General features: G+C 35.1%; 10 protein-coding genes across 10 annotated transcripts; 6 read left to right on the top strand and 4 right to left on the bottom strand.

Annotated features, from left to right (window-relative positions):
- Positions 1 to 122: 122 nt before the first annotated feature.
- Positions 123 to 1,352, bottom strand: K11D12.12 (C2H2-type domain-containing protein). Its single transcript, NM_171455.4, has 5 exons — positions 1,222 to 1,352; positions 1,022 to 1,172; positions 535 to 663; positions 360 to 485; positions 123 to 304 (listed from the first exon to the last, which is right to left on the bottom strand). Exons 1-5 carry the CDS (start codon positions 1,338 to 1,340, stop codon positions 149 to 151), a joined length of 681 nt encoding a protein of 226 aa, NP_741535.1. The 5' UTR covers positions 1,341 to 1,352; the 3' UTR covers positions 123 to 148.
- Positions 1,353 to 1,398: 46 nt separating this feature from the next.
- On the bottom strand, positions 1,399 to 4,006 carry pqn-51 (Prion-like-(Q/N-rich)-domain-bearing protein). Its single transcript, NM_001392508.1, has 4 exons — positions 3,864 to 4,006; positions 3,091 to 3,456; positions 1,969 to 2,577; positions 1,399 to 1,917 (listed from the first exon to the last, which is right to left on the bottom strand). The coding sequence occupies exons 2-4, from the start codon at positions 3,436 to 3,438 to the stop codon at positions 1,810 to 1,812; spliced, it is 1,065 nt and encodes a 354-aa protein (NP_001379665.1). The 5' UTR covers positions 3,439 to 3,456; positions 3,864 to 4,006; the 3' UTR covers positions 1,399 to 1,809.
- K11D12.14 (uncharacterized protein) lies at positions 3,927 to 3,977 on the bottom strand (the record flags this gene model as incomplete). Its single annotated transcript, NM_001361760.1, has 1 exon — positions 3,927 to 3,977. One exon carries the CDS (start codon positions 3,975 to 3,977, stop codon positions 3,927 to 3,929), a length of 51 nt encoding a protein of 16 aa, NP_001348775.2.
- Positions 4,007 to 7,409: 3,403 nt separating the features above from the next.
- Positions 7,410 to 11,235, top strand: exc-14 (RING-type domain-containing protein). Its single transcript, NM_071953.6, has 8 exons — positions 7,410 to 7,465; positions 7,886 to 8,073; positions 8,173 to 8,277; positions 9,053 to 9,155; positions 9,210 to 9,374; positions 9,432 to 9,653; positions 9,700 to 9,810; positions 10,894 to 11,235. Exons 1-8 carry the CDS (start codon positions 7,445 to 7,447, stop codon positions 11,179 to 11,181), a joined length of 1,203 nt encoding a protein of 400 aa, NP_504354.1. The 5' UTR covers positions 7,410 to 7,444; the 3' UTR covers positions 11,182 to 11,235.
- A 1,376-nt stretch (positions 11,236 to 12,611) lies between these two features.
- K11D12.8 (uncharacterized protein) lies at positions 12,612 to 14,158 on the top strand. Its single transcript, NM_071952.4, has 3 exons — positions 12,612 to 12,774; positions 13,024 to 13,275; positions 13,852 to 14,158. Exons 1-3 carry the CDS (start codon positions 12,618 to 12,620, stop codon positions 13,920 to 13,922), a joined length of 480 nt encoding a protein of 159 aa, NP_504353.2. The 5' UTR covers positions 12,612 to 12,617; the 3' UTR covers positions 13,923 to 14,158.
- A 796-nt stretch (positions 14,159 to 14,954) lies between these two features.
- K11D12.11 (BPTI/Kunitz inhibitor domain-containing protein) lies at positions 14,955 to 17,041 on the top strand. Its single transcript, NM_071951.3, has 6 exons — positions 14,955 to 15,107; positions 15,160 to 15,247; positions 15,465 to 15,547; positions 15,594 to 15,702; positions 16,120 to 16,278; positions 16,775 to 17,041. The coding sequence occupies exons 2-6, from the start codon at positions 15,199 to 15,201 to the stop codon at positions 16,960 to 16,962; spliced, it is 588 nt and encodes a 195-aa protein (NP_504352.2). The 5' UTR covers positions 14,955 to 15,107; positions 15,160 to 15,198; the 3' UTR covers positions 16,963 to 17,041.
- Positions 17,042 to 17,148: 107 nt separating this feature from the next.
- Positions 17,149 to 18,327, top strand: K11D12.7 (BPTI/Kunitz inhibitor domain-containing protein; the record flags this gene model as incomplete). Its single annotated transcript, NM_071950.6, has 3 exons — positions 17,149 to 17,274; positions 17,734 to 18,001; positions 18,050 to 18,327. The coding sequence occupies 3 exons, from the start codon at positions 17,149 to 17,151 to the stop codon at positions 18,217 to 18,219; spliced, it is 564 nt and encodes a 187-aa protein (NP_504351.1). The 3' UTR covers positions 18,220 to 18,327.
- Positions 18,328 to 18,454: 127 nt separating this feature from the next.
- K11D12.6 (BPTI/Kunitz inhibitor domain-containing protein) lies at positions 18,455 to 19,092 on the top strand (the record flags this gene model as incomplete). Its single annotated transcript, NM_071949.8, has 2 exons — positions 18,455 to 18,842; positions 18,887 to 19,092. The coding sequence occupies 2 exons, from the start codon at positions 18,455 to 18,457 to the stop codon at positions 19,057 to 19,059; spliced, it is 561 nt and encodes a 186-aa protein (NP_504350.1). The 3' UTR covers positions 19,060 to 19,092.
- Positions 19,093 to 19,441: 349 nt separating this feature from the next.
- K11D12.13 (BPTI/Kunitz inhibitor domain-containing protein) lies at positions 19,442 to 20,214 on the bottom strand. Its single transcript, NM_001038409.5, has 3 exons — positions 20,082 to 20,214; positions 19,868 to 19,985; positions 19,442 to 19,821 (listed from the first exon to the last, which is right to left on the bottom strand). Exons 1-3 carry the CDS (start codon positions 20,202 to 20,204, stop codon positions 19,496 to 19,498), a joined length of 567 nt encoding a protein of 188 aa, NP_001033498.1. The 5' UTR covers positions 20,205 to 20,214; the 3' UTR covers positions 19,442 to 19,495.
- A 2,583-nt stretch (positions 20,215 to 22,797) lies between these two features.
- Positions 22,798 to 24,294, top strand: swt-7 (Sugar transporter SWEET). The gene is made up of 5 exons (NM_071948.4): positions 22,798 to 22,948; positions 22,999 to 23,122; positions 23,657 to 23,812; positions 23,869 to 23,988; positions 24,037 to 24,294. Exons 1-5 carry the CDS (start codon positions 22,806 to 22,808, stop codon positions 24,166 to 24,168), a joined length of 675 nt encoding a protein of 224 aa, NP_504349.1. The 5' UTR covers positions 22,798 to 22,805; the 3' UTR covers positions 24,169 to 24,294.
- Positions 24,295 to 24,786: the final 492 nt, after the last annotated feature.

Here is a 24,786-nt window from a genome sequence, read left to right as displayed (position 1 = left end):
TTCTGGAAGAAAAATGCCGATGGGCTGCCAGTCTCTAGGCGACGATCCGCTGGTTTCTAAGCGACAAATGAATAATTTTAACGATCGTGTTTTGTTGTTGTGAAATTGGAAACATCAGCATTAAATATTCCAAATTTTTATTCGAATTCTATAAAAAAGTTCCGAATTCATAAGGAATCGACAGTTTATTCACAGATTCTTCAGCTTTTCGTCGTATTTCGTCCATATTTCCATGCTCAATTGCAAGACGTTTGACGTCACGATGTTGTCGTTTCTCTTCAGCTTCGTGTTGCCGAATATGAGCCTGAAAAAAAATATATTTAAATTTTTCCGTTGAACCAAGAATATTCGATGCTTACCGCAAAATATGGAGCTCTTTTATACTTTTGATGACAAATTGGGCATTGGAAAAGAATTGGCTTCGGCAAACACCCGTCCTCGTGGCGTTCCAAATTGAATTTCCGAGAGAAACGTTTGAAACAAGTCTGAAATATATTTGGCATATTAATTTTGGAAAATTACAAAAAAACTAACCCTACAACAATAATCTTCAGTATCTCCTAAAAGTTGAGCAGCCGTCCGGATTCGCTTCGTTTTTGTTTCAGAAGATGTTGAAGGTGTTTCCTTTTCATAGCGAAGTGCAATTACTCGTTTTGTGCGCGGCTGAAATGAAAAATAAAGTTAAAATATAAATATTTTCAAAATATGGGGGCCACTATGGCCAAATTCATTGGTGGGCGGCAATTGCCGTTCGGCAAATTCGGAAAATTGCCAATTGGCCAGAAGTTTTCAATTCTGGCAATTTGCCTATTTGCCGAAAATGTTCAATTCTGGCAAATTGCCGGGTTTGGAGGAAAATTCAATTTCGGCAATTTGCTGATTTGCCGGAAATTTCAATTCCGGCAATTCGCCGATTTGCCGAAAATTTCAATTTCGGCAATTTGCTGATTTGCCAGAAATTAAAAAATCACTTAAGATTCAATTTTTTCCATTTATTTTCAGAATTAAATCCAATTCTTACCAAAGAAACACTATATCTAACATGTTCTGTATCAGCTGGATGGTCTCCGGGCAATTCGACGATATAAGGTGTTTCGTATTTCTCACGATTCATCAATTCTCGATTGAATCTCGATTTTTGATCCAAAACTCCTCGGATAAGCTTTCCATCTCTTAGAATATATTTTTATTCCTTTTTTGTTTTTAATTTTCAGTGAGTACCTTGAAATCGCCGTGATTAGAAGTTGAAATCGTTCCAGATGCTTCGTTGTTACGATTTTTCCACCTTCACCGATAAATTTTCTGAGAATTTCTTCTCGAAAACCCGGCAGCAAGTCCATCTGGAATTGAACCTAAAAAATATTGAAAATTTGAAAACCAATTGAATACAATATAAGTATAGATCTGAAAACTTCATCCATTCATAAATAAGTACTAAAACTGGAGAGGAATTGGTGGGGTACATTTTATAGATGAATTCTACGAATGAAGTTGATGAACTTTAAAAAAAAGATAAACGGCAAACAAATAGAGAATATTGCAAAGAGAATTATCGTAAAATTCAATGTTACAGACCTTGGTTTAAGGAAGAAGTTTTAAGACAGAAATGATGTAAGAATCGGGAATCACTGATGATGAAGGAAAATTGATGAAAACGGGGCGGAAGGGCGGAAATCACAGTGCATGAGACTACACTTCAGGCATATTGTTCATTGGATCCTGGACTAGCGGGGACATGAGAATGGGGGAATAATTATTTGGAAATAATAATGATAATAATGTTAAAGATGTTGTAAATCGGTGATCGAATCACCATTCAGCTTCTCCGGTACACTTCTGGAAGCAGTAATCCTTTTTGTCGATGTGCATAATTCCATCCTTGAGCTGGAACTTCCACTTGGTACGGGCACGATTCACCTGAAAATTGCAAGATTCGACAATTTAACTTATAAAATAAATAGAATTAACCTTCTCGAACTGGCACATGACAACATTGTCCGCCTCGAATAGCATCGTCAAATCTTCATCGTCTGATTGATCATCTTCAGAATTCAATGGTTCCTCTTCTGCCACTTGATCTCCATCTTCAACTTCACCATTTCCCATGCGATCAGCGATTCTTCGAAGTGGATCATCATCATCGTCAGGCTCATCTTCACTGGAAGAATCAGACATTCCACCGCCACCTCCGTCGAGTTGAAAGTCTTTCAATAGTGATCCCAAGACTTTCATCGCTTTCTTCTCACTTGCTCCACTTCCACGGACTCTCAATGAGCACTTTGTCTTTTTTGGAGCAAGTTTTACAGGTCCACTAGGTCCTTCTCCGTCTGATTCGGATCCCACATTTCCGTCCATTTGATTCATATGGGTAAGTTGATTGCCCTGTTGAGGCTGCTGCTGCTGAGCCTGTTGTGGCTGTCCTTGATGAATAATTCGATGCTGTGGAATCTGATTCGGCATAATCGACATTGGAATATTCTGACCATTTGGTTGCTGCACAACGAACACTTGTCCCGGTTGAAAGTGAATTCCACCTTGAAATTGTGGATTGAACATGCGAACTTGAGATGGATGTTGCTGAAAAACGATGGTTTAGTTTTGTGGTTTACGTAGGAGTCGTGCAAGATTCTTGACGATTTTGAATGTATAGACCCAAAATGGGCTAAAAAAAACGAATTTCATAATGAAACTGCGAAATTTTTGAAAAATTGCACTGATTTCAGCTAAAATCTCGAATTTTTCCCTTTTTCCGTGTCACATCTGTCTGAAATTGAATTTTTTGGAATTATCATCCCTATCATTTAATTTCATCGATTAAGGTACATTTAAAGCCTGTCGGTTACCTATCGGCTTTAAATGTACTTTAATTGGCGAAATTACATGAGATAAACCACCCAAATCTGCAATGAAGGATGATAATTTCAAAAAAAAATCAATTTCGGACCGATGTGACAGGGAAAAAGTGGCCAAAATTCGAGATTTTTGCAGAAATTAGTCAATTTTTTGAGCAGTTTCGTTACGAAATTTGGAAATTTGTCCTGCTGGAGTATTAGTCGCATTTAAAAAAAAACAATAATTAAATTAAATAACCGTTGGCTGGCCAGTGTACGCCATTCGAATCGGAGCATCTCCAATGTGTGCTGCGTGAAGAGCCGACAAAGCTCTCACTGGCTGCTGAGCAACGGGTCTCTGTGGAGGCATCGGATTCGGACGAACGGCACTCGGCGGTACGTGATGCTGTTGGCGTGGTGCCGGTGGTGGTGCATTGCTCTCCAAGTCGACACATCCACTCGAATTCACTTTATCCTCCCATTCTTTCCTGAGTTGAGATAAAACGTCGACGTCGATGTTCTCATCGAGAAACGCTTCTTTCATATTGGCGATAACATCGGCCATAACCGACTTGTACAGCTCGGCGATTCCATTGCCGTGTGCCATGTTGGACGTTTGTCGTTCCTGTTTTAAAAAAAATGAATAGATAAACTTTTCCGAGATTTTTCGTCTGCGACACTTCCAACCATGTTCATTTCATAAAAACCCCCATTAAGAGTGGCAAGAAACAGGTTTCTCGAAGCGGGCTAGTCAAAATGAAAAAAAAAATTGAGAAAAATCGATTTTCCAACGTGACGTTACGTTCTTAAATTTGCGTAGACGATTTTTTGAAGAAATTATTATTATATGGTGAAATTGCAAAAAATATGACTCATAATCGATTTTACATACCTTCTTCAAAAAAAAAATGTTTTTTTCCAATTTTTCACATTTTCAACACGCATTTCATTACAATTTTCATGTTTTATACCACACACGGGGCCCTCTGATCACAGAAAGACACACTCGAAGAGAGCGAAAATTCGACTCACCAATCTGGCAGCAAGCAGCGACGATCGACTGAGTATATATACGCCGCAGCGGGAGGGGTGACGTCAGCGACCAACAGTGATGTGCAGGTTGTCGACGAGCGCCAATTCAAACAGGATATTTTGTTGTCTCGACGCTCTCGAATCTGAATGAACTATAGCGGTTGAAAATGAAAATAGAATGGGAAAACGGCGAGAGAGAGGAAACGTTTGCGGCGGCAGTTTCGAAATGGAGAAAAGGTACGCAAGCATCACAATTGACGCGAAATTGCGGAAGTAATTTTTGTTTGAGCTTGTGGATCGAGACCCGAAGAACTCGGGGGATGTCCAATTGGGGGGATCACGGCCTCCCGCACGAGAAATGCGCACACTCTCTCGCTTTTTGTTTGCGCGTTTGCGGACGACCACCTTGCCTCGCCGCCGCTTTCAACAGATATTCATGAAATTGAGCTAGAATCGCTATTTTTGAACGAAATTTCGAATTTTTTTCACAGAAATAGTGAAGTTGATAAAATGGAAAGTCGGAACTTACAATAAATAGTTAATACGATCTGTTTTTCAGTGATTTTTAGCAAGAATTAGTTGGAATTAGAAGAATTCTGGACAGAAGAGCACTTTTTTAGATTGAAAATTGTTAAATATAATACGATGAGTGTATTTGAACGGTTTAAATAAAGAAAATATGTACGACTGTGGCTTCGGGCTGATTCTCGCTCTTCACGTGGCAAGTGGATGTATCGTATGGACTTTGAACAACTACAACTTTTTTCGCGTTGGAGATAGAAACTAGCGATGAACTGACAAAATAAACATCACAAATAGGCGAGCATTTCCACAGTTGACAATTTTTTGATATCTCGTTCCACTAAAAAGATACAGCTATGATTTGATGATTGAAGTCCCAGATACGGTACCCTCTCTTAAAACCATCAAATCTCTGTTCTCGTTGAAGATACAAAAATATGTTCAACTGAGAAAATGTTAAGCAGATAAAAAACAACATTTACCAGCAAGAACTACATTTCTATCTACAAAAATAATAGAGATTTTGACTTTTGAAAATTGATCATCTTAAACTGGCCATGTCAAAAAATCCTGAACATTAAAATTGAGTTTTCTATCGGAAACATACTCTATATAAGATATCTAACAAATTTGTAGTTGACTACTTTCTTCTAATGTCTTTATTTTTTGAGTTATGAACTGATCTCTGATTTTCTCATAAATACGGCTTTCGGGGCCTGTAAAAAATTTGTCTTACTAGTTAGAAAAATATTGTCAACAGAAAAAATGTTCACAATGTCAAACTGAACATTTTGTTAGTTGACAACTTTTTTGTAACTTTCATAGGAGCGGAGATAGGAGCATCCAAAGTGTGAGGGCGCAGTAGAGTGGGTACTGTACCAAAGCACCCAACCTTCTAGATCAAATAACATCTTTCAACATTGACGGATTTTTATGTGTGATATGTCAAAATGTGCGTATTAAAAATTAGAACAATCGTATTGTTTCCGATTTTTGACTCCAAGCCAACTATTTCCTGAAAATTGCGAAAAATCTGAAAATTTGGTCATTTTAGTACTGTAGTCAACCTTCTAGATCAAATAACATCTTTCAACATTGACGGATTTTTATGTGTGATATGTTAAAATGTGCGTATTAAAAATTAGAACAATCGTATTGTTTCCGATTTTTGACTCCAAGCCAACTATTTCCTGAAAATTGCGAAAAATCTGAAAATTTGGTCATTTTAGTACTGTAGTCAACCTTCTAGATCAAATAACATCTTTCAACATTGACGGATTTTTATGTGTGATATGTTAAAATGTGCGTATTAAAAATTAGAACAATCGTATTGTTTCCGATTTTTGAAATCTTTCATTTTACGGTCACTAGCTTCCGGAAAGTGCTGAAATTTTGAGCTGTAATGTTTGATGTCACAAAAAGTTTCTCTCATAACTTATTTATTGGGGTTTTTTTGTATTAACTCATTAATTGGGAATATATTGAATACATTTTACAAAAAAAATTTGGGAAAAAATCTTAAACTTGCTCGTTTTAGAGGGGAATGTGTAATATTATGTTCACTCTCTTCACTTATTTCAATGACAAAACTATTCTGTGAAATTTATGCCAGACTGTAGAGGACAGTACTCTTTATCCGTTCCAATTGTTTCTTTTCAGAAATATGCAATTTCCTTTCTTCCCGACTCCTTCTAAGTGAGGTGGTTGAGCGCGCACTCTCGCCATGCTGTGGAGGTGAGAGACGCAGAGACCGCCTTTTTCTCTGCGCTCTCTCTGCGCATTTCACGTGGTGGAGGCCGTGGGGGATTACCAACTCGGGGGATTGGCCCCGCCCACAGAACCGTGGCTTGCAATACGCCCATTTCTGCAACTGCCGCACGGTTTTAAACCTGTATTTTTCTCAATAGAGCGAGAAATAACAAGAAAAAATAATTTTATAACCGTGCGGCAGTTGCAGAAATGGGCGTATTGCAAGCCACGGTTCTGTGGGCGGGGCCAATCCCCCGAGTTGGTAATCCCCCCAATTGGACATCCCCCGAGTTCTTCGGGTCTCTGTGGATCCACGTTCGGTGGAATTAAATAATCTAAAAACATAAATATAAATATTTTCACAATGTTTAAAACGGAAAACCTGAAAAAATACGAATAGCCACAATTATTTCCGTGCAATACTCGAGCTGCAGGATTTACAAAAAATAAAATTTCTAAATTGACTTTGAAAAAATATTTTCCAGTCTTTTTTTACTCGAATAAATGAAATTTAAAACTGAAATCGAAACTATTTTTAAATCAAAAATTCCTGAAATTGTTTCAAAATAAAAAATAAAAGCAAAAAAAAACGCGCAAAGTTCGAATTTATTTGGTCAAAAATTAAAAACGAGAAATTTTCGAAAACAAATTTCTCAAGCTAACACATTTCGTGACGGACCATCGTATGAAAATCCGTGCGCCTTTGAAGGGTTGGGTCTCGCAGCGCGTTTCAAGTTTACTGTAGAAAAATTCCAAGTCTGAAAGTTAGCTGTTTTTCTTTGTTTGTCCGTATTCAAGGGATTTAAGTGGACGGAAAACTATTTAAAAGTTTAAAAAATAAATTTAAAAAAAAAGAACAACTGATTGTGAGTTCCTACAAAAACTGTAATCTGTATCCGATTCCTTTTTTCCAGACTTTATGGCTGTTCTCCTTCGTCGTTCCATTTTTTTTTCAGAATTCAAACTCAACAACCCACCGCATTGATACCCGAAAAACTTGACGTACTAAACAATAATCGGATTGGTGGCAATCGCGGAAAACTTCAAATGCATAAATTTTCAGCACTCGTCGTTTTTCCACCTCTTCTGCCATTCTGCTTCCATTCCAAGTTTTTATTGTTTGTTTGCACAATGTGCAACTTCACGCCTATATGATAACATCTGTTTCCTCATTTTTTTTTGTACTTTTTCACGATTCACCTTTTGTTTGATTAGCCTTTTTTTTGCATATGCAATTCTTGAGTCAATAAAAAAAGTTTGAAAAACTATTTTGAGGTAATAATTCCCTAGGATTATCAATTTCATCGACTATGACTGATCTTTCCATCCATGTAAGTTTGGCGCTTTTTTCAGTTGGATTTTCGAGTCAAAAGTACGGTACTCGGTCTCGACACGAATAATTGTTTTTAAAGTTCAGAACGGCGTGCGCCTTTAAAAAGCACTGTAGTTTCAAAATTTCGTCGCTGTAACAATACACAAATCCATGAGAAAAACTTTTAAAAATCAATGAAAATTTCGAAGTTTGAAATTACAGTAGTCTTTAAAGGCGCACATCTTTTTCGCATTTAACAAAAAATAGTCATGTCGGGACCAGCTACCGTATTTTTGTCGAAAAATCTCTCTGCTTGTCTAGAAATGTTTGAATTAATGTTTGAAATTTGTAGATAAATAATTAAATTGATATAGTAACTTAAATAAAACGAAACTTCAGTTTTTTTTTTCAATTATTCCAAATGTTTAATTTCGTGTAGGATCAAATAAAGTTGGCATCCGAGTGGGGTTACAACCAAGAAGAGATCATCTCCGCTCTGAAAGCCAACTCGAAAGAAGGTTCGAAAGAATTCGAGCGATTCGAGAACTTTGATGTTATGCTGGACATTCTGAATAAAGTGACAGGGAAAGGAGACTCCCGGTCGAGCAGGAAACATAATAGTCCAGGGTAAGCAGGTAAAGGCCAGGCAGGCAGGCAGGCAGGTGTTTTGCCGCCTACCTAGTAAATTGAGCAGACTTTCCATTTTTTGAAAATTTTGGTTTTCAGAGATTTGATGTCAAGCTCTGTGACAAGTTTACACCCGCATAGTTCCAAGTCTCATCGAAATCTTTCGGTTGGGAGATCTTCATCGTTTCATTTGTCAACTCCAAGGCAAGTATATTACCGATACGCAATAATTTGCGACTTTTGCGCCGAAAATACGGTCTCAGGTCTCGACACGACATTATTTTTCCAAATGCGAAAAGGTGTGCGCCTTTAAAGATTACAGTAGTATCAAATTTTTTCAAAATTTGTTAAAATTCACATTATAGTTATATTTGAGTTTAGAAAATAATACATTTAGATATATTTTTATCTACGTGATGTCAGGATGTCTCATTGCGGTTTGATCTACAAAAAATGCGGGAAATTTTTCCCAGAAAATTGTGACGTCAGCACTCTTAATCATGCGAAATCAGTTGAGATATCTTCGTCTCACCTCCCGCATTTTTCGTAGATCAAAGCGGAATGGGGCTTTCTGACTCCACGTGCTTATCGTAAATCAATGAAAATTCCGCACCAACAAAAATTTGAATGTACAGTAATCTTTAAAGGAGCGCACTTTCTGAAATTAGACACAAACTTGTCGTGCCGAGACCGGGTACCATATTTTTGTACGAAAATCGCAAAACTGCTTTTACAATATATTTTGTGTCAGCCCCTGCAAAAGTCAATTTCGAGGTAAAGTCCTAAAAAACCTGAATGTAAGTGTGCACTTTAGTTGACATTAAAATGATAAAATTTGTCGCAATTTTTCAAAAAACCTTTTTTTTTACTATTTTTCAAGTTCAGAAGTGTCTGCAAAATATTGTGATATACAAAAACTGCATCTTGAAAGTAAAACTAACACAATAAATGTTCCTGACCTAATCCTCTTAACCTCCAGAAGTACCCGCGACTCCCACGACATTGTTCGCCTTCTCGCCACACTGGAAAGAGAAAAAGAACGTGATCGAAAGGAGGTCGATAGTCAATTCACTATTCTTAAGGTAGTGACCTTGTTTATGAACTTTCTCTCTCATAACTAGTTTGAGTCTTTTCAGAATAGAATAAACCATTTAGAAAATGAAAAAGAACAGTGTTTGTCAGAAGTTCAAGAATTGAAGCGGCTTCTGGAAGATTCGGAGCAAGATTTGAAAGATTGTAAAGATGAGATGAATAGGCTGATGGAAGAGAGAGTAGAGACAGCTGATGCACTTGATAAACTGGTTGGTTACTTGGAAATTGACATTTTTTAACCTTTAACTATAACATTAGCTCTCTAGACAATCCAAAACTACCGCCAACAACAAGAAATTCACGACCAAAAAGAGCTGTCTGAGCATCGTAAAAAAATTTATTCTGAAGAGAAAGCACGAAAAGACGAGGAGATTTTGAACCTTCAAAAGCAGAAGACCGACGTCGAGATGGAGCTGGAACGGAAGAGTAACCTGTTGGATGAACAGACTAATGTTACAAAACGAATGGAGGAGAAAAGTTATCAATTGGTTGGTTATTTAACAGTTATATTAAGGAATATTTTAATTATTCCAGAAGCCATTGGTGCTGCTCGATGAATTAACAAAGAAACACAGTCAACTTGTCGACCTTTCAACTGAATTTTTGCCAAACATCAATGCTGTCAAAATGCTCTACAAAGAATTGGTTAGTTGAAACTTGCTATATTCTGTACGGGTTAATTATCACATTTTTATCAACGTTTTCAAAACTTATTGGCATTGTTCAACGTAAAAATGTAAAAATTTGATTTTATTACTCATATTTTAAGCGCTAATACTAAAAAAACAAATGTAGATCAATTCAAAAGAGTAGCGTCTGTGGGTTTATTTACATCTAATGGGGTTATTCAAGTATTGTCGGAAAATTTAAAAGTGTAGAAAAATTACGTCACAACTGTATTCAAGTACATAAAAATATGTATTTAAATACATATGTGACGTCAGAAATGTATTTAAATACATTCTGCTACATTACTTGAATAACCCCATAAATGGCACACAACTGTTTCAATACATCGAATGCAACTGTCATTAATTCATAGAATATTCCTTTTTTTGAAAAATATTTTCAATTTTGCAAAAAAAAAATTCAAATGAATGGCCATGTAGTTTTAATTTTTTTTCGGTTATTTTAATTTTTTTGTTTTAAATTTTTTTTTGAAACACAACAATTTTAAAATTTTCTGATATTTTTCCGCATGTTGAGCTAATTTTAGAGCTTCAGTGAATATTTTTGGATTATTAAGTTTTCAATGGAAAAATGTCTGAAAAATTTACAAATCATGTTCAAAATCAATAATCCCAATAAGGTTATCCGAAAAAAAAAACGCGGAAATGTTGAAGCTAGGTTATTAATTTTGGCATTAAATTCGAAAATAACTCAGCCAAATTTTTGAACAAACTTGAAAAAAAAATCATAAAAAATTTTGGGGCGAAAACCCACAGACGTAGAAGTCGTCAATTTCCGGGAAAAAAAAACAGTAATTCGTCAAACTTTCGTACATTTTCGGAGAATTTTTTCGCATTTTTAAAGTAAAGTAAATAATATTTTAATATTTATCAAATTGTGTTTTATTTTTTGACACAATCGCTTAAAACTGCCAAAAAAAAGTTTCCGCACTTTATCCTTGATCTGAAATGTTTTCCAAACATTATTTTGTCATTGCAAGCCCTATGTAATAATATTTTCAACTATTTCGATTCCTTTTCTCATAGATTTTTATTTCAGTTTGAGAGTTTCCCACAACTAGAGACCAATGTTCACGAATCAAAACTCTCAATGGAACGTCGTGTCGAGGAAGTCGAAGAGCAACTTCGATCACGTAATCGCGATTTTCAACGTCTTCAGGAGAAGCTGGTAGCCGAGTGTTGCATATGTTTGGCAACAAAACCATCAATTGTTTTCATGCCGTGTCGTCATCTGATCACATGTTCCGGCTGCTACGATGCAAGCGATTTTCGAGAGTGTCCAACGTGCAGGTCGACAATTGAAAATTCAATAACAGTGTTCATGTGAACAATACAACTAAACATTTATTTTGTTTTCATAAATGTTTTGATCAATTGGTAATATATGTAGTAGTGTGATATTACAAAGTAGCACGAGATAGAATTAAAGTTATGGTATCTAGCAACAAATATCTAGATCCTAAATTTTGAAAATAATGCGATATTGTTTTGAATCGTGATGAGATTATCGGAATGCACAACTTTCAGTTTTGCATAAAATAATGGAAAATAGATTTAAAAATTTTCAAAATTTTGGATTTTTCAAATTTTGCAAAGAAAATTTCGAATTTCGGATTAACCCAGGTAAACTTTTTTTGGAGTTTTCGGGGCAAATTAAAATTAATTTTCTTGGTTTGTTACCTTCACAAACGGACACTATTAAAAAAATCAGTTAAATTTCCCGAAAAACGGGCAAAAAGTTGGTTTCTTTTACAAAATATTGTATTAAAAATCTGAAAAAAATTTATAATGTTTTTAAAATGTTTCTTAACAGTTCAAATCAGTTTCACGACCCATTTTAAATGATTGAAAAATTAAATTTTTCAAAATTTTTTGTGATTTTTTAAAATTTTGCACAAAAAATTTTGAATGACTGATTAGCCCAGGTTAACTTTTTTAGAGTTTTTCGGCAAATTCAAATAGATTTGCTTGTTTTGTAGAAACTGTAAAAAATCAATTAAATTTGCGGAAAAATGGTTAAAAAATAAGCCTTTTTGCAAAATATTTTTTCAAAGTATCATAAAAAAAATTAGAATAATTTTCAAATGTTTTTCAACAGTTCAATTCGGTTTCACGACCCTTTTTTTTCGATAAATATTTTACAATATTACGTGGACTCTAAAATTGGATTTTTTGCCATATTTCACGCGTTTGGGTCTCACCACGCTTCCAACAAATTACTGTAATTTGTGTCATTTTATGGTAAGTTTATATAAAGTTTAAAGCTAAATTATTTTTGAAATCCCCTCAAAAAAATTGTAGCAACAAATTTTCGTTTATGTATCGTAATTTGAAACTTTTGATGCAATTTATGGTCATAAATTGTTACAAGTTACTATAACTCATGGTCAGCGTGGCAAGACCCATTTTCCCGTTTTTCAAGAATTCAAAAACTCTCCCGCAATTTCCATATTGTTGACTAACAACAAAAAAGAAAAGAAGCGCCTCTCGATTCCCTCCCCATCGCATAAAAATAACGGGCAAAGGAATAAAATCGAATAATCGATCAAACCGAAACGAACAAAAACAGAAACGGGACAGATAGATGGGGAAGAGAAAAATGAAGAAAAATCAGTATTATCACCGTCACCAAAATTCACTTTTTTTTTTTCTGTCCCTCCATCTTTTTCTCTTTTTACCTACTCTCTGTCAAAACATGTCAAAACGACAAAAACAACGTAGTACTCGCACCACTCCCCTCTTACGTAGTACTATCAATTTCAGATGGTTGAAGAGGTAATCGGTTTTCGATCGAAACGTAGCATGCTCTACGCAACATTTTACGCCAAATATCAGGATATGGAGGATATGGCTACAACGACACCAGGGCTCATGGCAGCTGAGAATCCATTTAATTTAGATAATATTGGAGATGGATTCGGTATGTTCTAGAAATATCAGTAGTTTGCATGTCTTTAATTATGTAGCAGGTGTGGGCGTCAATTAAAGTTTTTCGGCGATTTGAAATATATCGCGTTCAAACAAATTTTAGATCAAGAACTTAAAAAATTAGCAAAACCCAATTTTTGAAGTAATTGGAATTTTTTCCGATTACATATTCTACAATTGCCGATTTTGAAATTTTTGGAAATTTCCGCTCAGCCTAACTAGTAAGCTTTGCTCATTCCAGATGTGTGGACACGTGGCGAGACACAGCTTCTAGTCCTGGCTGTAATCGTTGTAATTCTTGCGTTGATATTTGCTGCAATTGTTGCAATGGATTGCGGGAGAAATGGACCACCGATGATGAGATCGGGAACACTTCGAGACATCGTATGGAACAATGCTAATCGGCGAAGAAGGAATGATTCTCAGAGAAATGAGACGGGAAGATCTGAAACTGGAAGATCTGGAACTGACAACTCGTTTGGAGATTTGAAAGGTGCATTTTTGTATAACTTTCGCATGTTGGAACCCCTAAAGTGACGGTATATGAATTTTTAAACATAGTTAAAATATTGAACTAAAATAATTTTTTTTGATCTACGGCTTCCAGAAAAATAGGTAAAAACTGAGTTTCCCCGATTTTAGCCTCGAAAAAATGGTACATTTTTTTGTAAAACCTAGTTATGTTTTTTCCAAAGATTGACAGTACCCAATGTCCGTTTAATTTTATTTTCAACACTTCAAAATTAATATTTACTTTAGTTAGCAGTTTTTCGTGTAGACACAAAGCAGATACAAAATTGGAATTGAAGATATTTATATGTTCCCATCGATGACGTTTTTAGAGAAAATTAGAACAAAATTCAAGCATTTCTGCAATTTTGAAACAAATCCCAAACAAAAAAAACATAACACGCAATTATTTTCTCATGATAAATCAAACTTCCAGATTCTTTCCAATTTAACAATTGGATCAGTTGAATAAAATCTAAAATAAATATTTGACGAAACAAAATAACAAACATTAATTCTGGAGCAAGAAACATCTGTTATTCATTTTCTCATTTTACAGCCCCGCCGCTCAGCTACTTGGCGCCTCCGCCATATGTCGATCGCCGTCAAGATTCATCGCTTCCCATATAACTTTGAAATCTCAATATATTTTTTTTCTCAAACTAATTTTAAGGCCAATTATTCATTCTTTGTCGTGTTTTTCTATTTATTATTTTTCATTTTTCCAGTGTTGAAAAAGCCAAAACTATTGCAAGATAGAATCATTTCCATTTTACTATTGCAGGGTGTAAGTATATTTTTGAATAATTATTGTTTAAGTTTAATAATTACCTGTATATTATATAATAACACATTTTATTTCAAATGGCGTTGTTTTGTTGGAATTTTGAAGATTTAATTTTGTTCAAGTTGGAAGTGTTTTGCTTCAAAAAAATCCTTTTCAAATTTTCAGAAAATCGCCATTTTTCAAATTTCGGCAATTTCGGAAAACGGACAATTCGCAGACGATTTGCCGATTTGCCAATTTGGCTATTTAACAATTTAGCAATTTGTCAAGCCTGCCCAGTTGTCAAATTTGCGAAGATTGCCAATTTTCCAATAGACGGATTTGCCAAATATGCCAATTTTCCAAGTTTGCTAAATTTTCGAGCCTGCCAATTTACAAAGTTTGCCAAGTTTGCCAATTTGTTAAATCTGCCAATTTGTCAAGTTTGCCAATTTGCCAATTTACCAATTTTGCCAACTTACCAATTTTGTCAATTTGCCAATTTGCCAAGTTTGCCAATTTATCAAGTATGCCAAGTTTGCCAATATACCAATTTGCCAAGAGTGTCAAGTTTCGCCAATTTGCCAATTTGATTTATTTTCTAACTCCCTGATCTACGCATATCATCAACTAAACAAGGATTTTCTTAATTGTAAAATTATTAGAAAATGGTACTGAATCACGGTCAGATTCAAGATTGTACACAATTGCTTGAAAAATAAAACCAGAAATAATTTTGGTGAAGACTTCAAAAATTAACAAAACAATAGTTCCTTTTTTAAACATGCCAATTATCATCAAACCAGTTTGCAAATGACCACACACGTCAAGAAACATCGACCAATAAAATCAGATGTTAAGTGGCGTTCACCTCCGACCTTTCTCCATTTCTCTAACAATCTAGGTCCTCTCATCCCGCACTCTTTCCCTCATTTACCATTTCTTATCTAAATGTCATCGACCAACAAATATCCCTCCCACTCTAACATTATCCGTATTCAACCTATATTCCATTGAAAATGTGATGATATTCTGAAATTAATTATCAAGTAAAACTTTTCAAAAAAAAAAATTTATTTGGAAAACCATAATTATTTTCAGAAGTCTAGAAGACCAACTGGTTATTCATTAAATTCAACGATGTTGAAGAAGCCGTTTCTATTGCTTGCCTCTGTTTGTGTTGTAGTAGGTACTTTATTTATTTTTTATCGGAATTATCAAAAAATCTCAACTGAAAATATGAAAGTTCAACTTAACTTGAAAACTGAAAGTTTCCAACTTTCCCCAGACAATGTTACAAGTCCAATTGTGGTTCCAAGATTGTTTAAAGGTATTCGTTTTTCCACCACCCAAAATGTTTATATTTGTTCCAATTTCCCACCACGAGACAACAATTATTTTTCCAGGTAACAAAGGATACCTACTTTCTGATTGCCAACTATCATTGCACCACGGAGTCCAAAAGTGCACAAACACTTCCTCACTACGAGTAAGTCGAGCAAAAAAAGTTCAGCAAACATCTAATTGATTTGCAGTTCTATATGGATGCCGATACGGAAACATGTTTGGCATTCAAATACTCTGGCTGTGGCGGCAATTCGAACAATTTCGATACGTGGGGAAAGTGTATGCGCTGTTTTGCAGGTGAGTCAGAGCAGTTTTCTGTTAAATGGCATTACAACCGAATGCTCTAAAGCTGGGGACAGTTGGCGACCAAATAAAAAAAAAAGGTGCACAATTGTTCGAAGCGGGGGCCATTCTTTGCTTATTTTTGCTGTGTGCTACTTCTATTCTTCCACGTTTCAAAAACATTCCAGTTATTTGTTAAAAGAGCTGTGTATACTTACAGATAGATTTTCCATATAGGCGCCAAAACTCCTACCGTACTGCTCGGTTGTTCTCGCACCTTCTGCTAAAACGCACGCTCGTTTTTTTAAATTTCTTAATTTGATTTTCATCAGGTTAATTAAAATTTCAAAAAAAAACCTAATATTTTGGCAGGCTTCCAAGGGCCTGCTTACCTGGGAAGCACTACCTCCAATTTATTTCCGAATTTTCCAGCGGACTACTCGGGATGTCCAGTTGGTTCAGCGTTGGTTAAGAACACTGACAGGAACACTACAACCTGCGAAGTCAGAGGTGATGAAAAATGTACTGGACCCAATTCCTACTGCAGGCGAGGAGCATTTTTCGGATTTTGCTGTGATAAGACTATCAGAGGTAGGCTAATGTGATGTCAGTGTGCCGAAATATAATAGTGAAATTTTCAATTTTTTTTGAATTTTTCAAATTCACAAAAAATTTGCATTTGGTAATTTTGGACTATTATAAAGCTAAATCCCCACTGACGATATGCACAAAACGTTCGTTTTCATATTTTATGAGAGATTTCGAAAATGTTCTGGAAAATGAATTCTAAAACTGAAATTTGAATATTTCCCTAGAACTGTGAACTATGATGCCTATGAAGTCAGTAGGTCAACGATTTTTTTTTGTTTTTCCAAACAACTTTTGTGTGTAGTTTTATCAATTTTCATCTTTTAGCCCATCTAGTTCACCACTCCAAACTTTTGCAAAAACGAACGTGATTTTGAAAAAAAAACTGAAAACAAAAATATGGAGAGCGAACACCAATAAGATTTGCATAGTGGTATAAAAGTTGCCAAAATTTTTCGGTTCATTTTATTTTCCATTATTTTATTTTTCGACTTTTTAGATAAGGAGAACAGCGATCAAAATATGAAAGAAGGATGTGGTCCCGGAATGAAAAAGGTTTCCCAAAAAACCTTGAGCGGATTTGATATCACTCTGCTTGGGAAAACATGTGGATCCAAATTCTGCCCCCAGAAATCTACCTGCCATCAAGGAAACTACTTTGCCTACTGTTGTGCAGCAGCAGTTTGAATAAACCTTTTCAATCTACAGTTTTCATAAAACCTACATAAGCTTTACCAAATAATTCCATAAACTCTTTTTCACTTTTAATATACTTTTTTAATGTTGCCTAGATGTTGTCTGGTCATCTATAATTATCTCTTGAACTCAGTGTTTTGCCTTGTTTTTTGTTCATATAATCAAAAACATTTCCAGATGCTGAAAGTTCTTTTAGCAATCGGTCTACTGTGTTTGATAGATGTTTCAGCTCAGTTCCGTGCTGAATGTGAGCATCCGCTTCATTTTGGAGTTCAGCAATGCACCAACACTTCAGTTGTCAGAGTGAGTTAAACACATAAATGCTAATTTCAAAAAAAAAATTGCAAAAGTTAGGTAAAGTGGGCTAAAGTTTGCAAAGTAGTGTTGAAGTTTGATGGAAAGTTGCTAAAGTTGTTTTGAAAATTTCTAAGGTTAGGTACATTTATTTAAAAAGTTAAAAGGTTGGTTTAAAAAATGCTACAATTTGTTGGAAATTTGCTAAAGTTAGTTGGAGTTTCTTAGCCACTTTTAGCCAATTTTTAGCCAATTTTATCTAACTTTAGCAACTTTTAAGATAGATTTTAAGTAACTAAAGTAAAAAGTTACTAAAGTTGGATAAAAAGTGGCTAAAGTTTGTTGGAAAATAGCGATAAGTTTCCGAGGAAATTTTAAATTTTAACAACATAATCTGATTATCGAAAACACTTATTTGAGAATAGTTATTTTCCGATTTGGAGCATAAATCCCATAATCTATTTCCAGTATCACTTCGACATGGAAAGCAAGAAATGCCTTGCTTTCAAATACACTGGATGTGGAGGAAACGAGAACAATTTCAAGGATTACTCAGCTTGCTCAAACTTCTGTATTCCAATGGACTATTTCACATGCCCAGGTGGCAGTGATAGTGTCGCTGGAAAGAACGGAAAGAGCCACTGTGGAGGAATGGAACAATTGAAGTGCGATGGCCCGAATACTTTCTGCTTGAATGGCCCATTCACTGGAATCTGTTGCGACACGAGAATCAGAGGTATAATAATTGAATGTAAAATTAACATTCATAAAAGGTATCTTTCAGACAAAATCGATGCCGACTACGCCAAGGAGTGTGGACCAGGAAAGCTGAAGCATCAAATTGATATTGGAGGTGTCAAGATCCCAATGTTCGGAAAAACTTGCGATTCTACATTCTGCCCAGCCTATACAAAGTGTCATCAAGGAAATTATTTTGCTTACTGTTGTGCTTAGTGTTTTTAAATTAAATGGGATATATTTTTTGCATAGTGCCTTCTGAAATTACGGTCATTTGAATTTTAAAAAAACTCGATTTTTTAAACAATAAAGTATCTAACAATGATTCACGTTTCACAAATTTGCACCCTTTCCCTTTGAATTTCCAATTCACATGTACGTAGCCCAAAGATCATATAATTTGGCACAATAAAAGGAAGCCACCGGTTCTCAGTTTCTGTTCATTCTCAGAATGATTCTTCTTCTCCTTCCCTTCCTTTTCGGTGCATCAGTTTCCCAGAACATTTGTGATTCTCCAGTTGACTTGGGAACCGCGAAATGTTCAAACACATCTTCGATTCGTTACCACTATGATCCTACCGTGAAGCGATGCCTGCCATTCGGATATACCGGATGTGGAGGAAATGAGAATAACTTTGCCGATCCAAGAATCTGCCGTCAGAGGTGTATTCCTCAAGACCACCATGTTTGTCCTGCTAATACTCCCTCAACTTTGAACACGGGAGGAGCCAAAAACTGCGGAAAGGAAGAACACGATGAAAAATGTGCTGAACCGAATAAAAACTACTGCCACCACGGACCAAATAACAATGGAGTTTGCTGCTCACTGGAGTCTAGAAGTACTAAAATTAAGTTTTATTAGTAATGAATAAAATTATTTCAGAGAAAGTGGATCAAGACAGAGAGCTCGTTTGTCCAAATGGAAAGAAGAAGTATGCAACATTCAGAGGAGGAAAGGACAGGGCGTTCATTGGAAAATCATGTGATCACAAATTCTGCCCAACAGGGTTTGATTGTCAGAAGGGAAACTTCTACTCGTATTGTTGTGCTAAATAATTTTTATTTCATATAATAAAACTATCATAATACATTTATTTTCATGTATGGCTTCCGTAGGAGGTGCGGTTTCCTGCCTGAAACCTGATGGCCACCTTGTTTCAATTTTGCATTTGGCGGCAGAGCATTATGCGATGGAGGTTTCACAGTGCCTGGCAATGTTTGGGCTCCGCACCGCACTATACACCAGTCGTGTCGTGAGACAGGCGGCGGTCGCCGGAAGGCAGGCACGTCAGGCGTTTTGGCGCCTGAAAGCCCTACGTCCACGATCAGTTCCAAAGTACATATAACTAGAATAGTTTTAGACATAGTAACTCATGCTTCCGTTTTTAAAATTTGCCAAAAAGGGGTTGGGATACCACTGCAACATCTTGCTTGTTCTGTTTGTTCTACAGCTTTATTTTTTCTCAATTCTTAATTTTTCATCTAACAATTTTCAATTTTCACAACAGTAAGAAAAGAACATCCCATTTTGGCAAGTGTACCCATTTGGACAAATGACGTCATCACAAGTCTTGGCAAGTACCGTTATTCCACCAATCTGCCACCGCGATTTTCCAGAAGGACATGTTGTAGATTGATCCTCTTTCAATCCAACTTCCACAGTTTTGTTGCAACATAGAGCCATCGTTGAAAAATATTTACACACAGCCTCGTCACTTTCACATCCTTCCCCAGTCTCCTCACTTGTTAACGGGCAGTTGTTATTACCACGGCTATCGAATATAGGTGGAGCTCCGAGAGCACACTGTATATATGTTTCTAAAAATAATACAATTAAAAAATAAATAATGGAATATCGATTTACTTTCGTCTACATTACAGTTCTGACCGCAATCTCCTGGAGTCTCATAATTGTTCACGTTTCCACCACATCCTTCGTATTTGAATGCATGACATATATTCGTTTTAGGGTCAAAATGGTACTGAAAATTCAAACAGATTTTGGAGAGCTAAAGCAAGGTTACAAATATAGTTTTGGAAAAGAAAATTTTTGGCAAAATTTAAACTGATTTACTCACTCTAATAGAAGCCTCATAAGAACAATTTGAAGATGTTCCTTTTGCTTGCGGTAGGTAACATTTTGGTGGATGCCCGAAGACAACCATAAAAGAATAGAAAATCAAAATTATTTCCTTGAGCATGGTAACACAGGCCACAATGAACGAATTTTCAGTTTTTATACTTTTATTTCAGAATACGTGCAAAGTGGAACAAAAAGTCGTTTGTTTCTTTTCTTCGATTATGATTCATGTTGAAATGGTGGTTTGACATGAAATTAAATAAAGAAGAAACGCTCAAATTCTAATTTTGAGCTTGACAGAGAAAATTTAGAGAGAAAAATAAAAACTTTAAATCACATTTCAACTGGTGTCACTATCAATTTTTCTTCAATTAAAAAAAAAGAAATAACATTTTCAGCCATTTTCCGTATTTTGTAGAGAAAGCTTGATAACCCGTAAGAAACTTGGTGAAACACTTATATTGCTTTAAAATTCGATATTTTATCTTCAGATTGAAAGTCTTTTTGCGGAAAAAAGCCTGAAAATTTGACAAATGATGTTGCAAATCAATACCAAATGATATATCTGGAAAACGCAAAAAAGTCGAGGGTAGGTCGTAAATCTGCCCTGAAAATCAAAAAAAAATTTAGACAGTTCTAAATTTTTTTGTTGCGAAATTTAAAAAATCATTTTGAAAAATTTAGAAAAAGTTTAATTTTTTAACAGTTATACTTGGTATATGGACACTGTTTTTTTGCCATTTTTGTTAAGGGAAAAATCCACAGACGCCCTACAAAAAAATTAGCGACTCTTTGAACTAGAAAAAAGTCGATCTGAACTTGCTTTTCGTGTATTTTTCACTCCGCCGCTAAATTTTTTGTAGGGACCTTTTTCAATGATCCTCTTTCAAATGGCATTGGTTTCATTTTGAAGTCTAAAAGTGAGCTGAAATGCTTTCTTTTTAAGAGTACTCATATAAATTTTAAGAAAGGTTGAATGTTTTTCTAAAAGACTAAATACTCGATGATCCTTTCCTTATGGCAATGCCATGTTCCATTGACCATAAACCATTATCAAAACAACAACAACAACCGTCCATGTTCTTTAGTGCATTGCATTCTCATTCCTCTTCTGCACGTGCATTACTTGGCCCCAACTGTCAATATCTCTGGCACTCTCTCTGTTTCCCATCGTCTCTTGCAGTCTCTTTCAATTTCGATCTCCACACCAACATACTAACACAGTTTCTTGGTGTGGTTTGGGGTAGAGGTATCATCTAATGTTGTGCAATTTTACATTTTTTCTTGATTTTAATCAAAAATTCTTATATAATGATTTTTTTTCAAAATGTTTTAAATCAAGAAGTGTGTTGGTTGGGGAAGCCTTTTCAACTCCTCCAAATTTTGCCTTTTGAACTTTGCTGTCAAATATTGACACATTCCTCTGTTCCGTTCATTGATATATTTCACTTTATTAGTGCATTCTTCTTATCATTTTTAAAGAATAAAAATTCGTAATATTCACTTAATACAAATTGAACTCGATTTGCCTGACAACACAACTGATACATTGTGACAGGGCACAAACTACAAATTTTTTGTGTATTTTTTTGTGTTCATGTTGTAAATCGTTGTTTCAATTCTCTTTAAAGCAACGTCTCATTCCACACTTTTATCATCATTTCGGTTACTTTTTTGCTGTTCGTGAAATTGGTGAAAAACTTTTTTTTTCGGTTTTCATTTTGACTTTAGTGATTAAAGATGAACTAACCGATCAATGTATTTGATATACTTTATACTTTAAAGATACTTTTAAAAAATTTCAAAACATTTATTGAAAATTTTTTAAGCGGTTTGAATTTTTGGTTTATCTCATTTTATTTCACTGCGACCCAAAAAAAAAGAAATTTGAAGATTTCAGCTAAAATTAAGCTTTTCTTCTTTAAAATTTGAACCGTCATGAAAAACGTTTTTGGAAATTTTAAAGGTTAAAATATTATGGTAAAACTTTTTCAATAAATGTTTGAATTTTTGTAATAGTCAAAAAGTGGTAAATAGTTAGTTTCTGCCACTTTTCTAAAAGTCGTCGACCAAAAAAGATTTATTTTGATTTTGTCGTTTATTTATGTTTCAAATATTAATATTCAAACATTGTAGGGATTCTAAAATGCGTTTTTCAAAAAGTAGTTCTGAACTAATTTTTCACTGGTGAGTAGCACCCGCACGTGATGTCAAAGTATCCAAATTTTGGTTTGATCTACAAGAGAATCGCGGGAATTTCTAGACGCAGATTTCTCAACCGATTTCGTGTGCCGATGTCACCTTTTTCTGGGCAAAAACCCCGCAATTTTTGTAGATCAAACCGTAATGGGATATCCTGACACCACGTGCAACCGTTGACATGTGAAAATATTGAACTACATTTTCAATTTCCTAATTGTTCTATCAAAATTTGTCAACCGGGTTTTCGCGATTGTTTAGCACGATCCATTGGGTTTTTTAAAAACTAATTTACTAAAAACGTCTCAAAAATTTTCTGGAGTCTCTCCGATTTATTTTACCTTTTACCTGTGAATGTATTACTAACGCATTGAACTTACCAATCAGCCCAACAACTCCCATCTTGGTCACATTCTTGTCTTGTCAAATTAAAATTAATTTGAAATTACCTTCAGTTTTTCACCTCTTCATTTGTGTTCCTCTTTTCTTTTTCCTACTGTTTCAATCTCAAAAAATTTCAGAAATGTTCTTGGAAATCTTCACAGTCTGGCTTGGAATCTTCTCGATCGGCTTCACATTCCTGCCCATGTTTATGGTGCTCGACTGGCACAAGAGAGGCACTGCCGATGGATTCAGTTCAGTCAACTTTGTTCTTCCGATGCTTGTGTAAGTTTTGAACATAAGATAAATGCTTAGCAGAATCCAATAATTTTCAGACAATCGTTCTGGCTCCGTCACGGTTATATGACAAACGATCAGACCAACATCATCATCAACTCTATCAATTTGGTCTTCTTTGCTTTTTATGTTTCCGCGTTCGCATACTATCAGCCAAAAAGGGTAAGTATACATATACGTATAACTGAAAAACTGATTTTTTTGATAAGAATTCATGCATTTGAAATTGAAATTTGTGTGTTGTAGTCTTACAACATGCTTACTATTTTGAATGCAAATTTATTAAGATGACAGCACTTTGTTGCGATAATTTTTGTGATTGGTCACAACTTCGCTTGGAAATGTGCCAAAAATTGTAAAGTGGTATGAAACGTTGCACTGTATAAAAAAATGAATTCAACATATTTGCAGTTTTTCCAGAAACTGAACAGTTTAAATTTGGGAAATGTTTGCCCAAATTTTCCAAAAATGTTTCAAAGTTTTGCTCAAGTTGGCCGGCTCCAAATTTCGATTTTCTTGTTGTTCACCAATTTGGGCACCGGTGTCTAGTTTCAAAAATAACCAAAGCTATATAAGTTTCAAAATTAACCAAGCTATTAATTGTCAAAGTTAAAAAAGTTAATAGAAAAAATACGACATGCTATTGTATGGATTAGAAACTATAATACAAAAATTTTAATTTATTTCTTAATTCAGAAATACCTCATTGGTCAAATTGTTGCTGCCGCTCTTGCCGTCAAAGTTGCCTTTGCCTACGTCGACACCCACGACTCTGCTTCAATCAACGACGCTATGGGATCCATGGCTGCTGGAGCACAGATCTTCAGTTTAGTTGGAGGAATCTACGAAATTGTTGGTTTTTTTTAAAAACTTACTTTAATTTTCAAAATTAAATTCAAATTGTTCAGAAGCGCGCAATCTCCATGGGCACCACTGAGTACATTCCAGCTGGTTTCCAGTTCGCCATTTTCACATTGATCCTTCAGTGGCTTCTGTTCGGAATTCTCCATGGAAATCAGTTTATCGCTGTAAGTGAAATAATCATGAATTAAAATTTCATTTTTTTGAAATTTCAGATTTCCAACGCTGCTGGTCTCCTCGTCAACATTGCCACGTTGGCATTGTACTTCTTCTATCCACCACTCACCTGGACAGTTCCAATTTTCAACATTCCACCACAAAACAAGGATGCTAAGAAAGTTGAATAAATTAAAATAGTTGTTTTTTCGGAGGTGGTGCAGATTCTTGCCTCTACCAGTTTTTGCTTATTTCGCATCGAGTCTTTTTAATTGTCGATTTTTGAACGTGTAGAATAAACTTTGAATCAAACTTCTGAAATTCACAAATGTTGGCCAAACATATTTTATCCCAATTTGAAGCATTTTGGGAAATGGTCAGCGTGATAAAAGTGTCTAGGCTTCAGCACGTTTGAAACACAATTTATGTAAATCAGATAGCTTTTTGAGGTCAAATATTTTATAAACAGATTTACGTTTTTTTTTTCGACATTTGTGCTGCTCGATGCCTTAAAAATTGCTCACCACGTAAAAGCTTCGACATATTATTATCATTTTCTTCATTTTCCCATAAGTTTTCATTTTCCTATAGTTTTTTGAAAACCGATTAAATTTATTTTATAGAATTTTAGTACAAAATTAATTTTAAAAAAAAAACAAACAGCAAAATCGGAAATTTTGAAGATAAACGTAATCGATAAAGAGACAATTTTAATTGTAAGATAAATTTTCGATATTAAAAAATTATATTAAACTGGAATCAAGCTTCAATTCGACGTCTTAAACAATGCACAATCCTGAAAATTATAC

This window comes from Caenorhabditis elegans, chromosome V, assembly GCF_000002985.6.
Source record: "Caenorhabditis elegans chromosome V".
Taxonomy (NCBI): domain Eukaryota; kingdom Metazoa; phylum Nematoda; class Chromadorea; order Rhabditida; family Rhabditidae; genus Caenorhabditis; species Caenorhabditis elegans.
Note: the sequence above shows the minus strand (reverse complement) of the source record. Positions and strands in the feature narration are given on the sequence as shown.